The 24,252-nt window shown below is 37.7% G+C and overlaps 1 protein-coding gene across 1 annotated transcript; it reads right to left on the reverse strand.

Annotated features, from left to right (window-relative positions):
• nipal4 (NIPA like domain containing 4) lies at positions 1 to 23,032 on the reverse strand. Its single transcript, XM_041801906.1, has 10 exons — positions 22,973 to 23,032; positions 17,597 to 17,698; positions 10,328 to 10,465; positions 6,158 to 6,214; positions 5,816 to 5,906; positions 5,460 to 5,620; positions 4,226 to 4,393; positions 4,028 to 4,107; positions 3,590 to 3,802; positions 1 to 414 (listed from the first exon to the last, which is right to left on the reverse strand). Exons 1-10 carry the CDS (start codon positions 23,010 to 23,012, stop codon positions 217 to 219), a joined length of 1,248 nt encoding a protein of 415 aa, XP_041657840.1. The 5' UTR covers positions 23,013 to 23,032; the 3' UTR covers positions 1 to 216.
• Positions 23,033 to 24,252: the final 1,220 nt, after the last annotated feature.

Here is a 24,252-nt window from a genome sequence, read left to right on the forward strand (position 1 = left end):
GAAAGAGATGAAGTCTAAACCGGACCAGCAGCTGGTCACTGAGAGCTGATGGACCTCAGAGTTGAACCCTAATGCCGTCAAACCAGAGGACCACACCTTTAAATCAGTGCACATCATCGTCAGAGTCAGGACTACACATCAGATCAGTGTGGACTACAAAGTCCAGACAGGAAACACAAACCTGTGTCTGTGTTTCTTCTTCTTCGTTGGTGTCTCTCAGCTGATGATGAAGACTCTGGGTCCGTCCTCTCTCATAGGAGGAAGACTCTCTATCATCATGTTGTCCATCAGTCCGTATTTATCCTCTTTTTTATTCCGACTCCTCCCTCCTTCAACTGCCGGTCCCCCATTGGCTGAGAGCTCCTCCCTCTCCACCGGCTGAGACAGCTGATTGGTCAGCTCTTTCATCGTCACCTGGGAGACATTAAAGCACGTTTAAGTACATAAGAAGCTGCAGAGATAATATCAAACCTCCTCTTTGTTGTGTTGCTCACAAAGATCCTACATTAATCCACCCTGAGCATCGCCTCGAGGAACACTCAGAAAAACGACAGTGGAGAGTAAAAACCTCCCTTAGCAGACAGAAACCTCAAGCAGAACTAGGAGTGGTTTAAACGATGCATAAATGGTTTATTTTGGGTAATGAAAAAATGATGTGTTGTTTCTCCTTTAGCCGGTACCTTTCATTATTTGTACTGTATATTATTTAAAATCAAATAAAGCAGTGTTTAAAAAGTGATTTCAGAGTTGTCCTTTCACCTCTGCACAGAGATGAGGGTTTAGGACTGATGATGAAGACTTGTCTCTCTGCTCCGCCCTTCACAGTAAAGTGAAGGGATCTTAGCCAATGGATGCAGAAATTATGATAACTGCAGCGCCACCTAGAGCTTTAACAGATTAACTTTCCTCCGTTAACAATGATTCTAACCGCTGCCCTTTACTTCCTGCCCCCACCTGACTTTCAGGCATCATCTGGATCATATGACTGCAAACAACCAACAGGAGGGCCAAACAGAAGAAAGTGCTCTTGGCCCTTATAGGCCCCTCCACATGGAGACGAAAACGATATATTTCCATAAAAGTTTTTCGTAAACACGGGATCGTTTCAGGAAATGTCTGTGTAAACGACTGAAAACACTGTAGTATCTATGCCAAGTGGCGCTGTAACGCTGCACCAAAAGAGAGAAGATCACAGAAAACTGCCCCAAACTTTCTTCTAGTTGCCCTTTTGGTTGTTCTCTTTGGATCTAAGAACACCTGGTGTCTGCTGTGGTGGTAAAGGAGCATCAGATTCTGCTGATAAAGCCATAACAAGCTCAGTAGCTTCTGCAGCACGAACACAACCCTGTAATCCGCCACTGTTGTTTTTGTTTGACCCGCGTACGCGGCTTATGTGGGCTACGCTATGTGTGACATAATCATTTTATGATGCGGTTGGTTGGCTGTCCACATGGGGACGAAACAGTAAGAGTTTAAAGATTTGTTCACTCTGGGACCCGGTTTCAAAAAGTACACCCTCGAAACGCCAATATGACTAAAAACTTTTGTGTATACTCCCGAATTCATCCGTGTGGGCCTAAGGTAGCTCCGTGTTGGGTTTTTATTGTGTTCCCATTTCTCTCACAGTAGCTGGGTTTCCATTACACTTGGAAATGTGCAAAATCTAAATAGTGCAATAAAAAACTGGTAATGGAAACACCTGAATTTCGAAAAAACCCTAAAATATCGCTAAAAAATTTGTACGCTTTCATGAGGAGGTTTTCAGGCATTTTGATATAGAAATTTATCGCAAAAGTGTAATGGAAACACTTTTTTCCACAATTACCAGTCACAAGATGTGACGTACGGTGTCACATGACCAGTCACTCCAAGACAAAATGGCGTGGTTCGTGTGGACAGAAGAAGAGACGAGACTTTTCTTAACATCATACTTACACCCTCATGCATGGCTTTTGCCGTACATACGGATTTTACCTCTGGACTATTATCTGTTGCCTTCATGTTTTGTTCAGAATTATTAAGGCAACCGCCATAAGGTAACCAAAACCGTACCAACAAGCTTCCCTGCAGCGGATTCAAACGAGATGAGATTTTATTAGAATTGCAAGGCCTATGCCCAAAGCTCCCTTCAGTGGAAACGCATTCAAAACGCAATTGTTCTTAATCGAAATTTAAGAAATATTTCTTTTATTTTGCGAAAAACTGTAATGGAAACCCAGCTACTGACCAATTTTTGATTTTCCTTTTATTTTCAACCAGGAAAACAAAAAGCAGATCATTGGTATTGTAAAACTATTTATTTATTCATTTGTTTACCTGGTGCAGGTGTTGTGCTCAGAAAATTAGCTGTGAATCACTTGAATATTTTTTCTGATCTGAACATAAAAGCAGTCAGATTTATTTACTTTTGGAAAATCAAAAACAAGAGACAGGAAAACGAAATATGGTTAGTTTTTCATACATCGTTCTTTAATTCTAAATTTAATATCAAACTGCCAGGAAAGGCATAGGGCAGGTTTATTTTCCATATTTTCCATGTTTTTTGAATAAAGGTTAATTGGGAAACAGCTTATTTCTTGATTCTGGAATTCCTATTTCAAAATAAAGCTCTGTTGGCTGTGAAAACATCTTCCAACACTTTAGATCACATCAGTTGAAGGGGTCCTAATTTCTGCTAGTATGTGTCGTATGCAAACATCCAGTTTAATCCTGAAGACGGTATCCCAGATAGTCAGGGTGTTTAACGCCAACCAGAGAAAAATGTCTTCTTGGTCCTGTCAGCTGGTTTGTGAGAAAACTGAAAATATAAAAAAATAAAATAAAAATACAAAAAAATATCCCTGTTTTGTTTTCCATTTTCAATTTCTGTATTTTTTAAATAAATTAGTAAATTAAATAATTTAATACGTTTTTTTTTTAAATCTTACTTTTATGTTTGGAGGTGCAGGTGTGTTCTTGAAAAACGTATCGTCACCAGTTTTCCACTCTATGATCTCCGTTTTTCCAATCAGAACAAAAATAATAAATAAAAAGTAAAAAACATTTTTATGTAAAATCAAAAAAGAGAAATGTAAAACCTTTGAAAATAACTTTTTTTTTACTCATTCTTGTTTTTTTTGTTAAACAAACAGAGAAATGGAAAATGAAAAAAACTTTTTTTTTTTTTTTCCCCCACTTCTTGATGCTGATTTTAAACTAAACTTCCTGAAAGCCCCCAGGGCACTTATTTTTTCATGTTTGCTTTCCCATTTTAAAGAGTTATCTGGAAACGGCTTCTTTCTTGATTTTGGATTTTTCATTTTGATTAGAAATCAGACGGCTGTAAACTCCACTGACCCCAGACCTCCTCTGTTTGCTGTCAGAGCTTTTAGATGTGGAACCGTTTCAGTGCACATTCAGGTGTGTCTACAATGAGTGTGGACCTAAAGCTCTGCTTTTCCATTATCTTAACTGGATCAGACTCATGTTGGCATTCATCCTCTAAGGCTGTTTGACAAGCACAAAGAACTACCAGAAACATGCATGACCTACCCTCTGCTGAAGCTGAATATAAGCAACAACATAAATAAGTCAAGCATGGAGCACCTACCTGCAGGTCTCTGAAGAGGTGGAGCATGGCCACGCCCACTACAATGACTATGAAGGCTCCCAGCGTGGTGACCACGTCCACAGTAGCCATGCTCCTCCACTCCTGGAAGAGGATGATGGAGGAGCAGAGAACCACGGAGGTGAAGAGGACGTAGTAGATGGGGTAGACCAGCAGGGTGTTAAAGGTGTCCAGAGACTTGTTCAGGTAGTTCACCTGTGGGTGTTAAAAGGACCATGATTACATATGTCTGTACTTTTTCACTGTAGCTCCTCCCCCTGCAGAAGCATAAATCACAAAATGCTCCTGTTGTAACAGGTTCATGTCCTCTTAGGGCTTCCGTGATTTATTGTTTGATTACACATCAGACTTAAGATCCTGTACTGTAAAATCACACTAAAACATATTTCCTCTGACTCAGCTCTAAAACTAACAGCTCACCTGTGTTACTATGGAGACGATGAGAGTGACCAGCAGGATCCAGGTGAGGGGATTGGCAAGCACAGAAATATCATAAACCACTACATGAATAGACAAAAAAACCCCAAAAAATTAAACATTTATCTCTGTAATTTAAACCAAGTGGAAAGCACTAGTGTAAAAATGCTTTGTCTATTGTTTTCTTGTTCTGGCTCCTACCAGTGTTGATGGCAATGGCGAGGCCCTTCACAGAGGAGACAGTGAAAGCTCCAAGCAGCGAGCAGATGCTGATGTAGACGAGGATGTTAGAGCGACCGACCCGTGGAGAGAAATACAGCACGAGCACGGCACACAGCAACAACACCAGGGTCATGTACACCAGGAAACCTAAAAAAACCAACACCTTTAGTACACCAGGAAACCTGAAAACACCGTGAGTACACCAGGAAACCTAAAAACAACAACGTTAGTACACCAGGAAACCTAAAAAAACCAACACCTTTAGTACACCAGGAAACCTAAAAAACAAACACTGTTAGTACACCAGGAAACCTGAAAAACACCATTAGTACACCAGGAAACCTAAAAAACAAACACTGTTAGTACACCAGGAAACCTAAAAACAACAACGTTAGTACACCAGGAAACCTAAAAAACCAACACCTTTAGTACACCAGGAAACCTGAAAAACACCATTAGTACACCAGGAAACCTAAAAACAACAACGTTAGTACACCAGGAAACCTGAAAAACACCGTGAGTACACCAGGAAACCTAAAAACAACACCGTTAGTACACCTGGAAACCTTAAAACAACACTGTTAGTACACCAGGAAACCTAAAAAACCAACACTGTTAGTACACCAGGAAACCTAAAAACAACAGCGTTAGTACACCAGGAAACCTAAAAAACCAACACCGTTAGTACACCAGGAAACATTAAAACAACACTGTTAGTACACCAGGAAACCTAAAAAACCAACACCATTAGTACACCAGGAAACATTAAAACAACACTGTTAGTACACCAGGAAACCTAAAAAAACCAACAACGTTAGTACACCAGGAAACCTAAAAAAACCAACAACGTTAGTACACCAGGAAACCTAAAAACAACCGTTAGTACACCTGGGGAGAAGAGGCAAAATAAATAAATAAATGCAAATTTAGAGCCTTTTCTCCATTTTGACTCCAAAAACAACAGAACACATGATTTTATTACATAATGGCAAAAGTACCAACAATGGGAGTTAATGGGACTCTTTTGTCCTTAACATGCTGACTGTCACTTTTTAGTTACATAGAAAATTATAGTGGCATTTTAATGGATGAGGCTTAAATGTTTAAAATTTAGAAAACGATACACACCTCCACTAAATTTCATGCTACAAATATCAAATTGAAAAGGACAAAAATGACCCTAATGAGGCCTGAGGGGTCAACCTTCTCTCACCAGGTTCCAGCAACTTGTTGGACATATCCTCTAGTGATGTCACTTCCCTTTCCTGTGGGGCATGGATAACCAGCAAGACGCTTCCGAGCACGCAGAGCAGACAGCCGAGCTTCCCCACCACGTTCAACACCTCCCCCAGCAGGTGGGAGGAGAGAACTGCACTGTAAAACACACAGAGTATAAGTTAATCTATCCTTGAATCAAACAGACACAGAAACAGAAAGATGTCTCTATATATTCTGAGAGTTTAGACTCCAGAGTCCAGGTTCTGCCTGTTGGTCTGACCTTTATCTGGTCTGTGTTTACTCTGCTGATAAAGAGCAGAAACGTGAACTCTGAGAGCGTGATGGAGCTACCTGATGAGCACGCTCAGAGCGCCCAGCGGAGTCACCAGCGTGGCCGGAGCGAACATGTAGGCAGCAAAGTTACACACTTCTCCTGCTCCCACTGCAGAGAGAGACATGAAGAGGTCTAGTAGAACACCAGATGATAGGTGAACGTTTTTTTAATTCAGGGAAAATGTGCTTCCTGTCACAGTTTCATAGATCAGCACAGAGAACAGAGATCATAACAGTACATCCTCTCAGTCAAAATAATGACATCAGATGTGGGGAATCATGGGAGTTATTTCCTGCTTCTCTAACTCCAGATATTCACACAGAACTGAGGGTTATAGATAATAAAAATTAAATTCTTACTGGTTAACAGGCCTCCCCACCACAGCCAGTCCTTCAGGTAGCCGTGGCCTCCATCACCTGAAAAAGATAAAGTGTTATAGTTTATATAAAAAAGGAAAGGAATGTTAGAAAAATATGTTAACTTCTCTGAAATACTTTTTAGGTTGTTGTCATTAGATGAGAAGAGGAAAGACTTTTCTTCTCATTATGAAAAACAAATGCAATCCTAATTCTAAAAAACTTGGCACGCTGTATTTAATGTAAATTAAACAGAATTCGATGATTGTCAGATTTCATGAACCCTGATTTGATTCACAACAGAACAGAAACAACATATCAGATGTTAAAAATGAGACATCTGACCATTTCATGAAAAGTATTATTATATTATTTTGAATTTGAAGGCAACAACACATCTCAAAAAAAGTAGAGACAGGGTCATGTTTATCATTGTCTGTATCACAGTCTGTAAACGTCTGGGAAGTGAGGAGACCAGCTGACGGAGAGGAATGTTGTCCCATTCTTGTCTGATGTAGGATTCTGGCTGCTCAACAGTCCTGGGTCTTCTTCCTTTTCTGATGCTCCAAATGTTTTCTATTGGTGAAAGGTCTGGACTACAGGCAGACTAGTTCAGGACCTGTACTCTTCTCCTGTGAAGCCATGCTGTTGTGATGGATGTAGTATGTGGTTTAACATTTTCTTGCTGAAATAGTGGCAGCCTTCCCTGACAGAGACATTGTCTGGATGGGAGCATATGTTACTCTAAAAGCTCTCTCTACTTTCCAGATGTTAGAGCTGCCCACGCCATAGGCACTAATGCAACCCCATACCATCAGAGATGCAGGCTTTAGACCTGAGCCAGGAGAACAAGCTGGATGCTCCCTCTCCTCTTTAGTCCACAGGACATGGCGTCTGTGGTTTCCTCTGACCACAGAACACTTTTCCATGTTTCCTCTGACCACAGAACAGTTTTCCATGTTTCCTCAGTCCATGTTAAATGAGCTTTGGTCCAGAGAAGACGGGCCACGGTGTTTCTGGATCCTGTTCACATATGGCTTCTTCTCTCCATCATCCAGCTTTAACTGTCATTGGTGGATGGCACGGCCAACTGTGTTGACAGACGATTTCTGGAGTGTTCCTGAGCCCATGCAGGGATTTCACTACAGAATCATGCCTGTTTTTAATGCAGTGGCCCCTGAGGGCCCCTTCAGCCTTGGCCCTTGCTCCCAGAGATTTCTCCAGATTCTCTGAATCTGTTGATGATATTATGGACTGTAGATGGAGGGAGATTCAAAATCTTCACTTTTTTACTTTGAGGAACATTTATCTGAAATTGTTCCATTATGAACCTCTGCCATCTTTACTTCTGAGAGACTCTGCCTCTCTAAAATGCTCCTTTTATACCCAGTCATGTGACTGACCTGATGATAGTTCACCTGATTAGCTGTAAAATGCTCCTCCAGCTGCTTCTTTTCCAGCCTTTTGTTGCCCTGTTCCTACTTTTTTTTTAGATGTGTTGCTGCCATCAAGTTCAAAATGAGCTAATATTTCCCTGAAATGTTAAAATGTCTCAGTTTAACATCTGATGTGTTGTTTCTGTTCTATTGGGAATCAGATATGGGTTTATGAGATTTGACAATCATTGTTGGAGAACAAACAAGAACATTCAACTCTTATTAGTTGTTTTTTATGACTTTAAACTGTAAATATTCAAAGTTATAACCATGGTAAATTTAAATTTCCAGCCTAAATATTAAAACCTTGGATAAGTCAAGCTTGTACTGGAGTCAGTGATCACAGAGGATACCAGCTTTTAACAGCTCCACTGAATGTTTTCTGCTTTTCTTGTTAGAAACGTTTAGATTCCATGAATCAGCTGAACTTTCCTGATAAAATCAAACAGAAACTGGTTGGTCTGAGCTGAGCCACTTTCTGTTTGATATCAGACAGGAAACGAGAGTCAGGATCAGATCTGTTATCTCTGTCACGGCTGATATACTGGAACCAAACAATGGCAGAGCAGGTTCTAGCTGACAGACGCTCATGTGTCTCATTCCTCAGACTCCTCAGAATTATCTTCTTCATCAAGGAAGTCACCTTAAATAATCCATAACAAGAACAAGAGTCTCAGGCTCGGACAATCCATCGCATTAGCTTTATCCTGAACAAGATCTTTCAAAGATGGCCGTCATGGTACCGACTGTTCAGGAAACAGAAACAGAGTCCTAGTCACGGTCAGGGTCAGTGTATTTTCTAGCAGATCCATGTCCTGGTTGAAACCAGAGTCAAAAACAGGCGGAACGTCTCATTATTCCATTTTTTTAGTTTTTGACACAAATTTGGAAATAACAGGAAAAACATTAAAAGGGGACGTTTTTGTTCGTTTTTTTTTAAATTCAGTTATTCAGTTTTCTTGTTTTAAGGAAACAGTTGAGGAAAAGGAAGTCATTTCTATTGGGAAAGGTTAACATTTCAAAATAAAAGCCCTCATGTTAATATTTAAGCCTACATAGCCATCCACTGTGTTTGACAGTATAATAATAAGCCTATTTGCTCTATATAATGCATCAACAATAATGTCAACTGTTAAAGTACCGCTGAGTTAATGGACCACATTACTGTTAGGAAGAAAATACATTTATATAAATAAATACGCTTAAACTGCTAGAGGTATTTATCTATGTACACAGCAGGACCTCGATTTTCAATTTATGATTGTAATGTTTGGTGGAAAAGTTTATTTATTACTTTATTTATTAGTGTGTGTACATAATATATAAGTGAATAGATAAAGAAATAATAAGAGCAACAAACAAACAATCGGGCTAACAGGTAAATGTTGGCTTGGACAGCTTACATTTTGATATGAGGGCTTTTATTTTGAAATTTCCACCTTTCCCAATGGGTCACATGAAAAAAATTTTGACCCTTAAAAAAATTATTTGATTTTTGTTTATTTGCCCAAAATTGAAAAAATTAGGAAATGGCTCATTTTTTTGTTTGTTTGTTTGTTTGTTTTCATTGTTTCCATTTTCTGTCACAAACAGAAAAAACTGAATAAGTAAGTAAGCAAAATTTATTTCATATAGCACCTTTCATAGAGCAAGTCACAAAGTGCTTTACAAAACAAAATAATAAAACAGCAAAAATACACACAAAGAGCGAGAATAAAAGACAGAATTAGTACAAACATACAAAATTACAACAAATGATCAAAAGACAGTTTAAAAAGATGCATTTTCAGCTGCTTTTTCAAAATCTTAATTGAAGCAGCAGAACGTAAGTTAGAGGTCATGATAATCTGTTGGACCTGGTGAAGAATCTAGCAGCAGCATTCTGTATCAACGGCAGGCTGTTAAGAGAGGGTTAACTGAGGCGGGTAAAGAGGGGATTACAGTAACCTAGACGTGAAGAGATGAAAGCATGAATTAGCATTTCTAACTCTAGTTTAGCTATGTTTCTGAAATGAAAGAAACATGAACAGGACAGTGATTTGATATGCTGATCAAAAAACATTGGCTGGGCAAAAATTACCCCAAGATTTTTCAGACTTGCTTTGACTGAGGAAGAAAGGGGCCCAATACACTGAAGAACCTCGGACACAATGCTGTCTGGGGCAATGATAAGATCTCTGTTTTTTCTGTGTTGATCTGAAGGAAATTATTATCCATCCGGTCCTTAATAGCAGACAGACAGTTGAGCAGTTCATTAACCTTACACACACATCATCAGGCTTAAAAGAAATTCACAACTGAACATCATCAGCATAAAGATGATAAGATACTCCCTGAAATTTGCGAATTACATGACCTAATGGTGGCATATACATAGAAAATAAAGTGGGGCCCAGGACAGAACCTTGAGGCACACCACATGACAGACAAGATTCAGAAAGGTAGGGGCCAACTGACACTGAGAAAGACCGTTCTGAAAGGTAACTGAAGAACCAGTCAAGCGCACTTCCAGTCACACCCACCCACTGTCTCAGTCTGTCAATCAGGATGCTGTGATCCACAGTGTCGAATGCGGAGCTCAGGTCGAGGAGCACTAAGATAGAACATTCTCCAGCATCAGAGGCCATCATAATGTCAGTGACTCTGAGTCGAATAACAAGAGTTACTCCTGATTTTTCATCGTCTTCTAAATAAACCAACATCAGAAAGACACGGTCGGACATCCTCCTGGGCTCACCTGCTCTGGTGTGTCCGTTGCTGGCCAATCGGAGGAGAGCTTTCTTCTTCAAGATGACGCTTCCTCCAATCAGGAAGGCGGAGAGCAGGGCGAGCGTCAGGCCGAGCCACAGGTTGTAGGAAGTCTGAGTCTGTAAATCTGCAGATAAACATTCAGTCAGCTGAGTGTGTGTTCACGAGGGTGTGGAGCTGAGGTGAGTTTAGGACTCGATTAAACATGGAGAATAACGACTGTGACTCATGATTACACCCAGATAAAAGCGCAGGACATTCTTTAACAAATATTTAATCAAACAAATGTAAAAAGAGGCTAAAAGCTACATCCATGTCTTTACAGTGTAAAGGTCGCTTATAAAACCACATAAATGCTAACTCCCAGAGAGATCAGAGAAGCTGGAGCATCTTTAATAACCGTAAGCCGAGAAGGAACCTCAGACTGCTCCTTTCCTCTCTTCTCTTCTACTTTTTCTTTCTCAGACTTACAAAAAACACAAACTCTTATTATTTAGAAACCCCAGTTCCAAAAAAGTTGGGTCGCTGTGTAAGATGTAAACAAAACAGAAGTCAACGTCCAGGACTGTCGAGCTGCTAGAATGCTACATCAGACAAGAATGGGACAACACTGCTCTCCAAAACCCCATCAGCTGGTCTCCTCACTGCCCAGACGTTTGCAGACTGTTGTTAAAAGAACGTCTGATATGTTGAAACTGTTTGATTTTTAAGATTCATGAATGAGAAGGTTCTGACTCTTTAGTGCAGGAGTGTCAAACTCAATCACTGCAGGGGCCGGATTCTGAGTTTAGGTCTAACCTGAGGGCCGAACAGGGTCAACATTTAACCATAAACTGTCAACCTCATTTTTACCAGTGACAAATTATAGGAAAATAACCTTCTGAAATGTAAAAAAGTAAAAATGATAAGTTTAAGAGCTCAAACTCTGAGATTAAAAATTTGAATGAATGAGTTCAAGAGGTATAAAGATATTAAAAGTCAAAATAATGTTTTAATAAGTAAATATATGAGATGGAAAGTCAAAATAATGAGTTTAAAAGGTCAAACTATGAGTTCAAATCATGAATTTTGAGTCTAACAGGTAAAAATATGAGATTAAAAGTCAAAGTTAGGAACTGGAAGGTCAAATATGCAATGAAATTTAAAATATTTAGTTAAAAAGGTCAAAATATGACCTAAAATTAAGATTTCTGAATATAAAAAGGTCAACATGTGTGATAAAAGTTAGATTATGAATTGAAAATGTTCTGAGATGCAATATTGGAGTAGGAAATAAAACCACAAATGATTTTTTCCCCCACATGCCTGACTTTTTATCCTATAAATGTTTACTTTTTAGTTTTTCTATTTTTATGACTTAAGGATATTTTAAATCATCAAGGTTACTTTTATATATTTAAACTGGAGGAAATCTGCAGACCTCATACTGGTGGACCAGTTATACCACAGGCCAGATTTGGCCCCCGGGCCTTGGTTTGACACCCATGCATTACAGCAGTGGTTCTCGACCTTGGGGTTGGGACCCCATTGAGGGTCGCGAGACACTGAGAGGGGTCTCCAGATGCCTTGAAGAAACTAAGAATAGTTTTTAAATTACACTGTTGCCACTTTACACCAATTTTGCCCAATTTTAACTGGTTTTCATCACTTTTCCCACCAATTTTGCCAATTTTGGCACATTATGTGGCTTAAAACACATTTTTGTCAAATTTTAAACACTTTCCACCACTTTTTTTCTGCCCATTTTTGCCATTTCTAAACCATTTCTTGCCTCTTTCTGCCTGTTGTTGCCTCTGTTGACCCATTACTGCCACTATTAACCCAGCTTTACCACATTTTATGCCCTTTTAACTACAATTTACTATTTGATATGAGCACTATTCCAGTCTAACCCATTTCAGCTAATTTCTGCATCAGTAAACCCTTTTATGCCCATTTATAGCAGTTTTTCATCCTATTTAACCACATTTCCACATATTTTTTGCCACTTTAAACTATTTCAGCCACTTTTTAATCCTCTTTTACCACTTTATGTGCCCATTTTTGCCACTTTAAACCATTTTGCCATTTCTTGGTGATTTTTGTGCCACTTTAATTAATTTTTTACACTTCTAACCCATTTCTGCTACTTTTAAAATCCAATTTTACCACCTTATCTACCATTTTTTGCCATTATTAACCCGTTTTAAGCCTGTTTTTTATAGAAAAGGGATTTATATTTTTAAGCAGACTACTTACTACACAAATGAATAAAAATATATATTTGTTTCTTCGATAAGAGTGGTTATTATTCAGGTTAAATATAAGATATGGATACCACAGCTTAGCTTTACAATAGACCAGGATTTTGCTGACCCCCAGTTTGGTTGGGTCCCTGAAAGCTCTCCCCTTTAACCCCCCTTATGGGCAGCCCTGTCTGCACTGCACATGTTCATGGCTGTGTTCAGCCACCTTCAGGCGCAGTGGGGGTCCATGGCGCCTTTAGAGCAGCTCTCTATCTGACCTTCATCTCACCGTGTCTCTGACAGATAATCTCTCTCATTTTCCTCCTAGTGGGGGGGGGTTATTACTGTAAATAAAAAAGTTACATGAGTTCAGTGATACTCATCGTGTGGCTCTTTAGTGATTATTTGTGGCTTTTTAATGTCTTAGTTTTAAATATTACTCCCCCAGAAAACCTTGAAAAAGGGAAGCTTTTCTGCCCCTTTTCACCATTTTTGCCAGTTTTCACCCATTTAAGCTGCCTTTTGCTATTAAACACTGCCATTTTCCTCCTTTTTCCCCATTTGGCCGTTTCTTTTAGCCACTTTCATCCCATTTTGCCCCTTTTTTACCATATTTGGCCCATTTAAACATACTTTTGCCATTTAATAGCACTTTTTTCTTGCCCATTTTTGCCAGTTTTATCTGCTTTTTGCCCATTTTAGCCACTTTTTACTCATTTTTGTTGCCTTGTTTTTGCCACCATTGGACCTTTTTTTGCCTCTTTGACTCATTTTTTTTGTAATGTCTAAATTTTGCTACTTTGTGACTTTTTCCAACCTTTTCTTCCCATTTTCGCTCATTTTCATCCATTTTTGCTGCTTTTTAACCATTTTTGCCATCTTTAACTTATTTTTATGGCTTCAGATTGTAGTTATATTGTGCCATTAAATACTACTTGTTTTCTATTTTTTGTCAATTTTTGCCACTTCTTTTTGCAACTTCTTTCCATTTTTTTTTAACCATTTTTACCATTTTTCACCCATTTAAGCTACCTTTTGCTATTAAATACCACTTTGTTCTTTTTTTGTTGTTTACCCATTTTTGCCACTCTTGACTGCTTTCTACCCATTTTAGTTAATTTCCACCCATTTTTTTGCCACTTTTGGACCATTTTTTGCCACCTCTTACTCATTCTTTTGTAATTTCTTATCCATTTTTGCTATTTTTGGACCCTTTTTCCACATTTTTTTTTTGATATTTTTGCCCCTTTTCACCATTTTTCGCCCATTTAAGCTACCTTTTGCCATTAAATACCACTTGTTTCCTAGTTTTTGCCTATCTTTGCCACTCTTGACTGCTTTTTGCCCATTTTAGTCTGTTTCCCCTCATTTTTTGCCATGTTTTTGCCACTTTGGGACCATTTTTCCCCCGTAACTAATTTTTTTGTCACTTCTCACCTGTTTTTGCTATTTTCTGACCCTTTTTCCACCTTTTCCTCCACATTTTTGCCCCTTTTCTCACATTTTTCCTGCTTTTTGATCATTTTTGCCACCTTTGATTTACTTTAAATGCTACTTAAGCCATTTTTATTGCTTTTTACCACTTAGATGGTGGCCCAGTGCAAAGGTATTTTTAAACAATTTGGCTCTTTGGTTAAGTAACACTGATCTAGACTCTTTCCTCTGCACATATTTTGAATTTGATAATGTTCTGAGGGCCGAATGGGAAGATATGGGGGGCCTGATGTGGCCCCCGGGCCACCAGTTGATGATCACTGCATTAGACAGCAGTAAAATAATCAGGCCATGCCCCCTGAGGCTTATCTGGTCCAATGCCAACCTCTCTTAGTTTGAGGCCAAAAGGCCTTGGTTAACTATCATCCTGTTCACTGATATAAACCTGGTCTATAATACCACCTCTGTGTTGAAATAAAGACAAACTGGTCTGATGAAGTCTAAACATGTTTCAGTAACTTTATTTAAACTGGATCTGCTGTATGGGAACAATGGGCCCCTCTTCTTCCTCACTGAGCTGTTGATGAGGAAGTTTTCCTGTTAATAATGGGTTTCATTTCCCCCACAGCAGAATCACAAACACACCATCAGGTTATTCTCTCTGTATTTCTGATAAATCAGCCTTTAGAGCAGCTCTCTATCTGACCTTCATCTCACCGTGTCTCTGACAGATAATCTCTGTTTATGGCCATTTCTGGGCTGAAACCTGCCGTTTGTGTTTTACAGACTGGAATATTTACATATTGTGTTAACACCTTTATTATTATCCAAATGTAACAGAGTTAAAAATGCACATAATTATTTACTTTTGTTTACAGAAATATTTCAGAATTTTATTGAGTTTTATTTAACCCCCTGGTATCCCCAAAATCGCGGCCTCATTTTCCTCCTAGTTTGCCCTTTTTTGCCCTTTCACCATATTTGGCCTATTTAAGCATACTTTTGCCATTTAATACCACTGTTTTCCATTTTTTCTTGCCCATTTTTGCCAGTTTTATCTGCTTTTTGCTCATTTTAGCCACTTTTCACTCATTTTTGTTGCCTTGTTTTTGTCACCATTGGACCTTTTTTGGCCCTTTAACTCATCTTTTTAAATATCTATGTTTTGCTATTTTCTGACTTTTTTTCCACCTTTTCTTCCCATTTTCGCTCATTCTCATCCATTTTTGCTGCTTTTTAACCATTTTGCCATCTTTAACTTATTTTTATGGCTTCAGATTGTAGCTACACTGTGCCATTAAATACTACTTGTTTTCTATGTTTTGTCCATTTTTGCCACTTCTTTTTGCAACCTCTTTCCACTTTTTATCACTTTTATCCATTTTTTTTTTTACAATTTTAACCCCCCCCCCTTTTTTTTTTTTTTTACCATTTTCACCCATCTAAACTACCTTTTGCTATTAAATACCACTTTGTTCCTATTCTTTTTTTTTTTTACCCATTTTTGCCACTCTTGGTGATTGTGGCTCTTGCAAAGGTATTTTTCAACAATTTGGCTCTTTGGTTGAGCAGGATTGAGAAACACTGTACTAGTTTCTTTTTTATTTTTTAGTTGTCACATCTTTTAACCCTTTAATTTCCATGTTTGTAATATAAACAAACAAGTTTTTTGATGAAAAAAACACAAATTGATTTTTTTTTTCAAGATACTACACTGAAACTGAATAACTTATTTATGGATGATTGCAGCCTGGCAGATGTCATTGATTAGTAGCATCATTGGTTAAAATGCATTATTATTTCTTATTTTATTTTATTTTATTTATTTTTTATTTTTTGAGTTCAATTATTCTAAAATACTCACGTTTTTTACCCTTCTGTCCATAAATGCACACCTTTAAATCATGTTATAAATATCATACATTTCAAAATTGTTTTACTGTTATTGAATTATATTTTTCTCATTTAAGGTCAGCCCTAACCATAAATGTCAAATACTCATTCATTTTAATTTTTTTTACCCCTTAAATGCCATGTTTCATTGATGATGTCACTGCATTTTTAGATGCGAAATACAAAAAAAAAAAAGTTTTGTTTGGTTTTGGGGTTTTTTTGCAAGTTACTACATGAAAATGAGATAACTTATTTTTTGATTATTGCACAGACACACTCACAGACTCACACACTGATCTGCACTTAAACAAAACCTCAGAGAGTTAGTGAGAAGGGGAGCAGAGGGCAGTATAACACTGAAATCTGGTGGAAGAAACATGTACTTCCTGCCCTCGCCCATATATGGTAAAAGTGATGTCACAGGGTAAAGAAAAAAAAAAACATGGTCCAGGTGCAAATGTGAAGCCCTTACTCTCAAATGAAGCCCAGAAACCAGAAAATGCAATACATGATGATATTAATTGTGAAAGAGGACAAAGTTAAAAAAAAAAATAAATCAACTAAGTGTGCATTTTTGGCACAAGGGGTACCAGAGGGTTAATTCTGTCAAGTATTTTTGAATTTTTAACTCAATGAGATATTTTCATAGACTGTTATTTTCAAATTCATGTTTCTTTTGGAGCTAACCCTTTATGCCCTTTGTGGTTTTTGTACCTCTTGGCCTACCGTAGCTCCTACTGTTGTTCCCTCACAGAGCTGTTATGCTGTGCTGAGGGTAAGTTGAGAAAATGCTGCTGTGCTATTCTGTTGTTCACTATGAAAAATATGCTGTCTCAGTTGAATTTTTAAGAGTATATTGTTTCATGCTCATTTTATGACCTTCACCAGTCAATTGGATTTGTTTTTGATATCAAATATTACTTTAAAAGCTATTTTAACGTAGCGTTTTTGGCGCCATAGAAACGGGACATGTCCACCATTGCTAGTGAAACATTTGCAGCAATTTCAAAGTGTAAACTTTATCATCTTGTATGTTTAGGAGCAGAAGTGCAGAAACCAGATACCAGAAGGCAGTTTAAGTGTTTTCATTGTCTTCTGCAGGAACGTTTTCTTTGAGAAATGTCGTAAGTGTTCAAAGTTTCTGTTCATAGAACGACTGTGTGCTTATTTATTTTGGCCACTAGGTGTCACTGTCTGACAATTTCTTGTGTTGTTTCTCATTGTTTAAAAACAAAGTACTGTTAAATGTGATAGAAAACATGTTTTTCAGCCTAATTCAGCGGCTCTTGGCTAGTAATGTGTACACTGAGTTTAATACAAACAGAAATGTGATTTCAATATGTTTGTATGGATGTAATATGTAAAACTGAGCACTACACAGAGCTGTTATGGTGCGATGAGGGAGCAGAAGTGCAGAAATCAGATACCAGAAGGCAATTTAAGTGTTTTCATTGTCTTCTGCAGGAGCAAATAAATGCTGTAAAACAGTCCATGGTCTCCTCCTTCTATACCCCGTACACACCCCTTACACAAACACATTTCTACACTGAATTATCTAAAGTTAAACTAAGTTTTAAGAAGTTTACAAAGCTCTCGTTTGTTTTTGAGATTTATGGTAATTTATCCCCAAATAAAGACCCCATTTACCAACATGGAGCCTGTGTGTGTGTGTTTGTGTGTGTGTGTGTGTGTTTGTGAAGGTGTACCTGTTGTCTGAGTGTTGTTGTCTGGCTGTGAGCTGAACAGCTGATCTCCACTGACCACACACACGGCGGACTGGAAGCCACACCACAGCCGAACCACCGACCCTGCAGAGAACCAGAGTTATATGTTCATGTTTAAAGGGATACTTCAACATTTTGGCAAATTCACCATTCAGGTAAAACTGCACCGTGGGCCGCATTTGGCCCCTGGGCCTTGAGTTTGAACTAGATTGTTTAGCAAATATCAGCTCTACGTTAGACATCTCTCTTAATTTTAGACGTTTATCTTACACCATTATTTTTCTTTCTTTGACATTTTTAGTCTCTATTTCTTCTTCTCTTACAGTAAACTGTGGATATTTGTATTTCGATTCTTACTTAGAGCAGTGAAGGCGTGAAACATGATCTGATAATCTGGCGACGAGTCAACGATCAAACAGAAGTCCAAGTGTACGCTTGAGACCAGTTTCATGAAAACCCTCAAATATTTTATTTGAAGTGTTGTGCAAGAATTTAAATCTCAGACCATGGACCTCTGCATACGTTTTGAACGGGGGGCGGGGCTTAAAATGGTCTAAGCCTCATTAAGATGTTTGGAACATTCTAGATTCTGGTAAGGCATCACCTGGACCTGAGGCTCTCAGATTTGAACAGACTGGACCTTTATTCAGAGCAGGAAGTCTCTTACAAATCACAGTTTCCTGATCTGATCAAACTTCCTCTGACCACCAGCAAAGAGGAAAATAAAACGCTCAAAGATGCAGAGAGCTGTAGATAGATGTGAGTGTTTGCTGAGCGCCTCTCTGCTCTCTTAAGATGTTTGGAACATCTAGATTCTGGTAAGGCATCACCTGGACCTGAGGCTCTCAGATTTGTAAACAGACTGGAACCTTTATTCAGAGCAGAAGTCTCTTACAAATCACAGTTTCCTGATCTGATCAAACTTCCTCTGACCACCAGCATTTATAGAGGTTAAAATAAAACGCTAAAGATGCTAAAACACATTTATAATAGATTAAAACACATGTATAATGCTGAGCGCCTAAAACACATTAATAGGAGCTAAAGGAGCTAAATATTTATAATAGGAGCTAAAACACATTTATAATAGGAGCTAAAACACATTTATAATAGGAGCTAAAACACATTTATAATAGGAGCTAAAACACATTTATAATAGGAGCTAAAACACATTTATAATAGGAGCTAAATCACATTTATAATAGGAGCTAAAACACATTTATAATAGGAGCTAAAACACATTTATAATAGGACTTAAAACACATTTATAATAGGAGCTAAAACACATTTATAATAGGAGCTAAAACACATTTATAATAGGAGCTAAAACACATTTATAATAGGAGCTAAAACACATTTATAATAGGAGCTAAAACACATTTATAATAGGAGCTAAAACACATTTATAATAGGAGCTAAAACACATTTATAATAGGACTTAAAACACATTTATAATAGGAGCTAAAACACATTTATAATAGGAGCTAAATCACATTTATAATAGGAGCTAAAACACATTTATAATAGGAGCTAAAACACATTTATAATAGGAGCTAAAACACATTTATAATAGGAGCTAAAACACATTTATAATAGGAGCTAAAACACATTTATAATAGGAGCTAAAACACATTTATAATAGGAGCTAAAACACATTTATAATAGGAGCTAAAACACATTTATAATAGGAGCTAAAACACATTTATAATAGGAGCTAAAACACATTTATAATAGGAGCTAAAACACATTTATAATAGGAGCTAAAACACATTTATAATAGGAGCTAAAACACATTTATAATAGGAGCTAAAACACATTTATAATAGGAGCTAAAACACATTTATAATAGGAGCTAAAACACATTTATAATAGGAGCTAAAACACATTTATAATAGGAGCTAAAACACATTTATAATAGGAGCTAAAACACATTTATAATAGGAGCTAAAACACATTTATAATAGGAGCTAAAACACATTTATAATAGGAGCTAAAACACATTTACAATAGGAGCTAAAACACATTTATAATAGGAGCTAAAACACATTTACAATAGGAGCTAAAACACATTTATAATAGGAGCTAAAACACATTTATAATAGGAGCTAAAACACATTTATAATAGGAGCTAAAACACATTTATAATAGGAGCTAAAACACATTTATAATAGGAGCTAAAACACATTTATAATAGGAGCTAAAACACATTTATAAAAGGAGCTAAAACACATTTATAATAGGAGCTAAAACACATTTATAATAGGAGCTAAAACACATTTATAATAGGAGCTAAATCACATTTATAATAGGAGCTAAAACACATTTATAATAGGAGCTAAATCACATTTATAATAGGAGCTAAATCACATTTATAATAGGAGCTAAAACACATTTATAAAAGGAGCTAAAACTGGGACAGTAAAGTCAGAAATAACATCTTTGTTTCTGATATTTTAATACAACATTTTCTGAAACCAAGGCAGAACAACTCTTTATCTGAAAGGCATCTTTTTTACATACCTATAAATATAAACGGGCACAATGTGGTGCTCATCAAACAGTTCAGCTAGTTTAGTTTGAGTTATCAACTGAAAAATCTGTGAAGTCTAGTGATATTGCAAAAATGTGACTTGAATCTTCAGCACATTAGCCACAAACTTTTGTGAGAATAAGAAGCATACCTAAAACAACAATACTACAATCATTCAAGTGTTACATGATTGGTGAACTTAAAATGCATTTATTCTATTTATGATGGAAATATAAATGGGGTTGATGTATTTTAATAGTCAGGAAATCAAAATAAAAGAACTACATCTACTCTTAAAAAAATATTCCCGCTTTACTTCAAGGGAAGAAATCAAAGACAGAAGACATATAGAAGTCAGAATTCTGAGATCAAAGTCGGAATTCTGAGATCAAAGTCGGAATTGTGAGATCAAAGTCGGAATTCTGAGATCAAAGTCGGAATTGTGAGATCAATGTCAGAATTCTGAGATCAAAGTCAGAATTCTGAGATCAAAGTCGGAATTGTGAGATCAAAGTCATAATTCTGAGATTAAGTAGATGAAAACTAATACTGTGAGGAAAAGTCATAATTCTGACTTCATTCTCTGAGTTTTTGGAAGATATCTGACTTTTTTTCAGAATTATGACTTTGATCTGTAATTCTGACTTTTTAATACCAGAGTCCTGAGGGGAAAATAGACAGAATATGTGTACATAAATACATACATCTACTTAAATTAGAAAATAATAGTAAAAGCTATCCTGTTAAAAGAAAGTATTGTGTCAACACACTGGACATATGTAACACCGACACCCACAATTGAGCATTTCTTGTTTCCCATCAGGAAAACCTGCATTCATACTTCTACACATTTTCTAGCTGCAGAAATATGTTGACAATTTGACAGTGCTTATTGTTTTGAAGTGGCTCCGTCCACTCAGTCTTAAAGATGGAGCTTCGATACTATTGTTCATTGATAAAAGGGAGAATGTATCGATTATTTGCAGTGGCGTGCACAGATAGACTCTAGGTGGTGCTACAGCACCTGCCTGTTGCCCTCTGGACCAGGCAAGTGCCTTTTTAAAAATTCGTTTTTGTTGTGTTTTTTGTTGTTGTTTTACAGTGTAATGTATTTGGCCCATGTTGACATGATCATCTATAAATACTCGACGATTAAAAGCGTGTGATAACCTCTCTTCCTTCGTCAACGTGAACGCGCAGAGCGGACGCAAATGGAGTCGCGTCGTTGCAGCAGCAGTGCAAAGTTGGAGCCCACACAAACCTCCTCCCCTGCCCCACCAGCCAGCCGGGTAACATAAATGAATCGAGTATTGTTTGCCCCCTAAGCCTCAGTTGCCAAGCTGAAACCTGCATTAATTTGTCTCTGTTGTGAAGTAGTCTGTCTCATACAGCACCAAACACAACTGAGCATAAATTAGCCAAATGCTCACCTGCTTAACAAGCAATACTAGCCCAAATCAATAATAGATATGACGAGATGACCACCACACAACTAACGTCGGTAGAGTTTGTCATTGGTACAGCATGTGAATCTATCAGTATACTTAAGCTCAATATTTACTGCTAAATGACAAACAGAAAAAGCAGCCTTCTGCCTTGTTGTAATGCCACCAAGCAGTCTTATTCATACTTTTGGTCTCTTTTATTTACTAATTGCAGCATTAGCATGATGCCTGGAAAGGAGAGGGTTAAAAAGGAGAAAGAAAGGGAGCTACAGCAGGTAGCCCAGGGAAGCAGCTCTCTGCTCTCCACCAGCAGCAAGGAGGAAGAGGAAGATGAAGATGACAGACCAGAGTCATGTTAACTGCTGAGGGCCTTTTAAAGCTCAGATTTTAAAGTTGAACTGTTCCTCTAATTTTATTGAAATATCTTAAAAGCTGTCCACATTTTAATTTAACTACGCAAAGTGGTTTGTCAGTACTAAATCAGGCATGAAGGTATATTTGCTAATTATATTATTTTGCACCAACCATAAGTTAATTCTATGTTACAGGACTTGCAGTAATCTTGTATTTACCTTAATAGGCTATTATTAAAACTTAAAAAATAGGCTATCATTAAAACTATCATTATTCTCTAGGCAGCTACAGCAGGGACGCAGCTCTGTGCTGTCCTGCAGTAGGCCATCTACCAGCATGGAGGATCAAAATGAGGGAGAACAAGAAAGGCATGAGCGAGAACAGCTGTATGTGAAAGAGACGACACAATAGCAGAGATGGCTACTATGTAACTTGTGCCTATAATGTTTTTTTTTCTTCTTCTTTTAAAATCTCACATTGCTATAATAAGGCAGCCGGCAGTTCCACATGCCACAGACAGTGCCCTTATTTTTTACTGAGCACCTGCCCCCCAAAATGTCTGTGCACGCCACTGAGTATTAGTAGATATTGACGTGTTGCTTCCTTACATTGAGCCATACCGTTATGTTTCTAATATTACATGCAGCTAATACTTCCACAAAGCTTTTATATATTTATCACGTTTGTCGTGTTGATTGAATATTAATGCATAAAATCTGAGGTCTAAAACTTCAATCAGTCCTTGTGTGTAAAACATATTAAATTGTTGAGGTGTTTGATTAACACTGAAGTAAAATAAAGCCTGTTCCACTAGTTAAAAAATGAAAGCTGTAAAGCTGTAGTCCTTCGTTAAAGGGCTAAATATTTCCATTTTATTTACACTCTCTGTTGACCTACATTTTGAATTCTAACTGTACAGTGCTGTTAATAGAACCACGTCAGAGACAAATATGGCTGTAGACAGAGGTTTATCAGCGGATGACATCCTCCGTTAAAGGCTCTAAAACAGCGATAATTCAGATTCCTTACCGTTACTGCACGTCTCATTGCTGAGGTGAACATCTCGCATCGTGTTGCTACGATGCAGGAAACAATCCTCAGAAACAGCAGCGGAAAAAAATAACAAAATAAAACCTAAAAAAATGTCTACAAAACGAGCGGAACCGTCTCTCTGTACATTGGGCCGGAAATCACGACAAATGAAACACCTTTAAACGGTTCTTGATCTTCGAACATGGAGACTGTCCTCCCTCCAGATGGATTTACAGGTAAAATCAACAGGTAACCTCACAGAGGGAACACACAGGCACAGAGGAGGAGGACAAAACAAAGCGATACCTGAACCCGCCCCGCCTCGCCCAGCCCCGCCCCGCCCCGCCGGGACGAGCAGTGGCATACAGCAGGTGTATCAGCTTTCCCGCTTCCTCAAACAAAGAACAGAGCTAAAGAGGGGAAAAGTACCGAAATAATCACCGGTTAATATTAATGTTCACCTGAAGAATATGTACTGGGGACAAAGACAAGGGTCAAAATTACAGTGAAAATATCATGAAGAAATAAATTCTTAAATTAATAAAAGGTCAAAAAGCGACAAAAAACTGTGAAAAGGGGCACAGTGGACACAAAATGCCTAAAACTGAGTAAAAAGTGACAAAAAAGGAGAAAGAGAGACAAAGAGGGTAGAAAGTGGCAAAAACTGGGGAAAAAGTGGCATTTAATGGCAAAAGGCAGCTTGAAGGGGTGAAAAGCGGCAAAAAAAATAGCAAAAAAAAAACAGGATTAAAGAGTCAACAACTGGGGAAAAGGGGCAAAAACTGGGTAACAGTGGCAAAATGGGCAAAATGTGGGGGAAAGAAGTGTCAAAAGTGGGCTCAAAGCAGTAAAAATGGATTACAAGAGGAAACAAAAACTTCAAATAAGGGCAATGGGAATATTCAGACTAAAACTAAAGGGTGACAATTTAAACCTACTGTGTAAGTGTGGGAAACAAACTGATTAAAGTGACTTGCCATGGATAATTTCTGGGGGAATAATATTCCATATTAAGACTTTAAAGAGCCACAAATCCTCACAAAATAGCCACATACGTTGAGCATCACTGGTCGAGATTATATTTCCACATCAGTAACTTTAAAGCAGGATTGTTTGACTCTGTTATTTTGTCTCAGAGGATCTGATTCACTAAATTCTGCTCCCGCTAAATTAGAAAAACAACAACAAAAAAAAGAGCATCAAACTGTCTTTTAGTGTTAAACTCTGCGTCATACATCAGCGCTGCTTTGGAAAGGGACTGCTGCCCCCCTGTGGCA

The sequence above is a fragment of the Cheilinus undulatus genome, linkage group 12, assembly GCF_018320785.1.
Source record: "Cheilinus undulatus linkage group 12, ASM1832078v1, whole genome shotgun sequence".
NCBI classification, from domain to species: domain Eukaryota; kingdom Metazoa; phylum Chordata; class Actinopteri; order Labriformes; family Labridae; genus Cheilinus; species Cheilinus undulatus.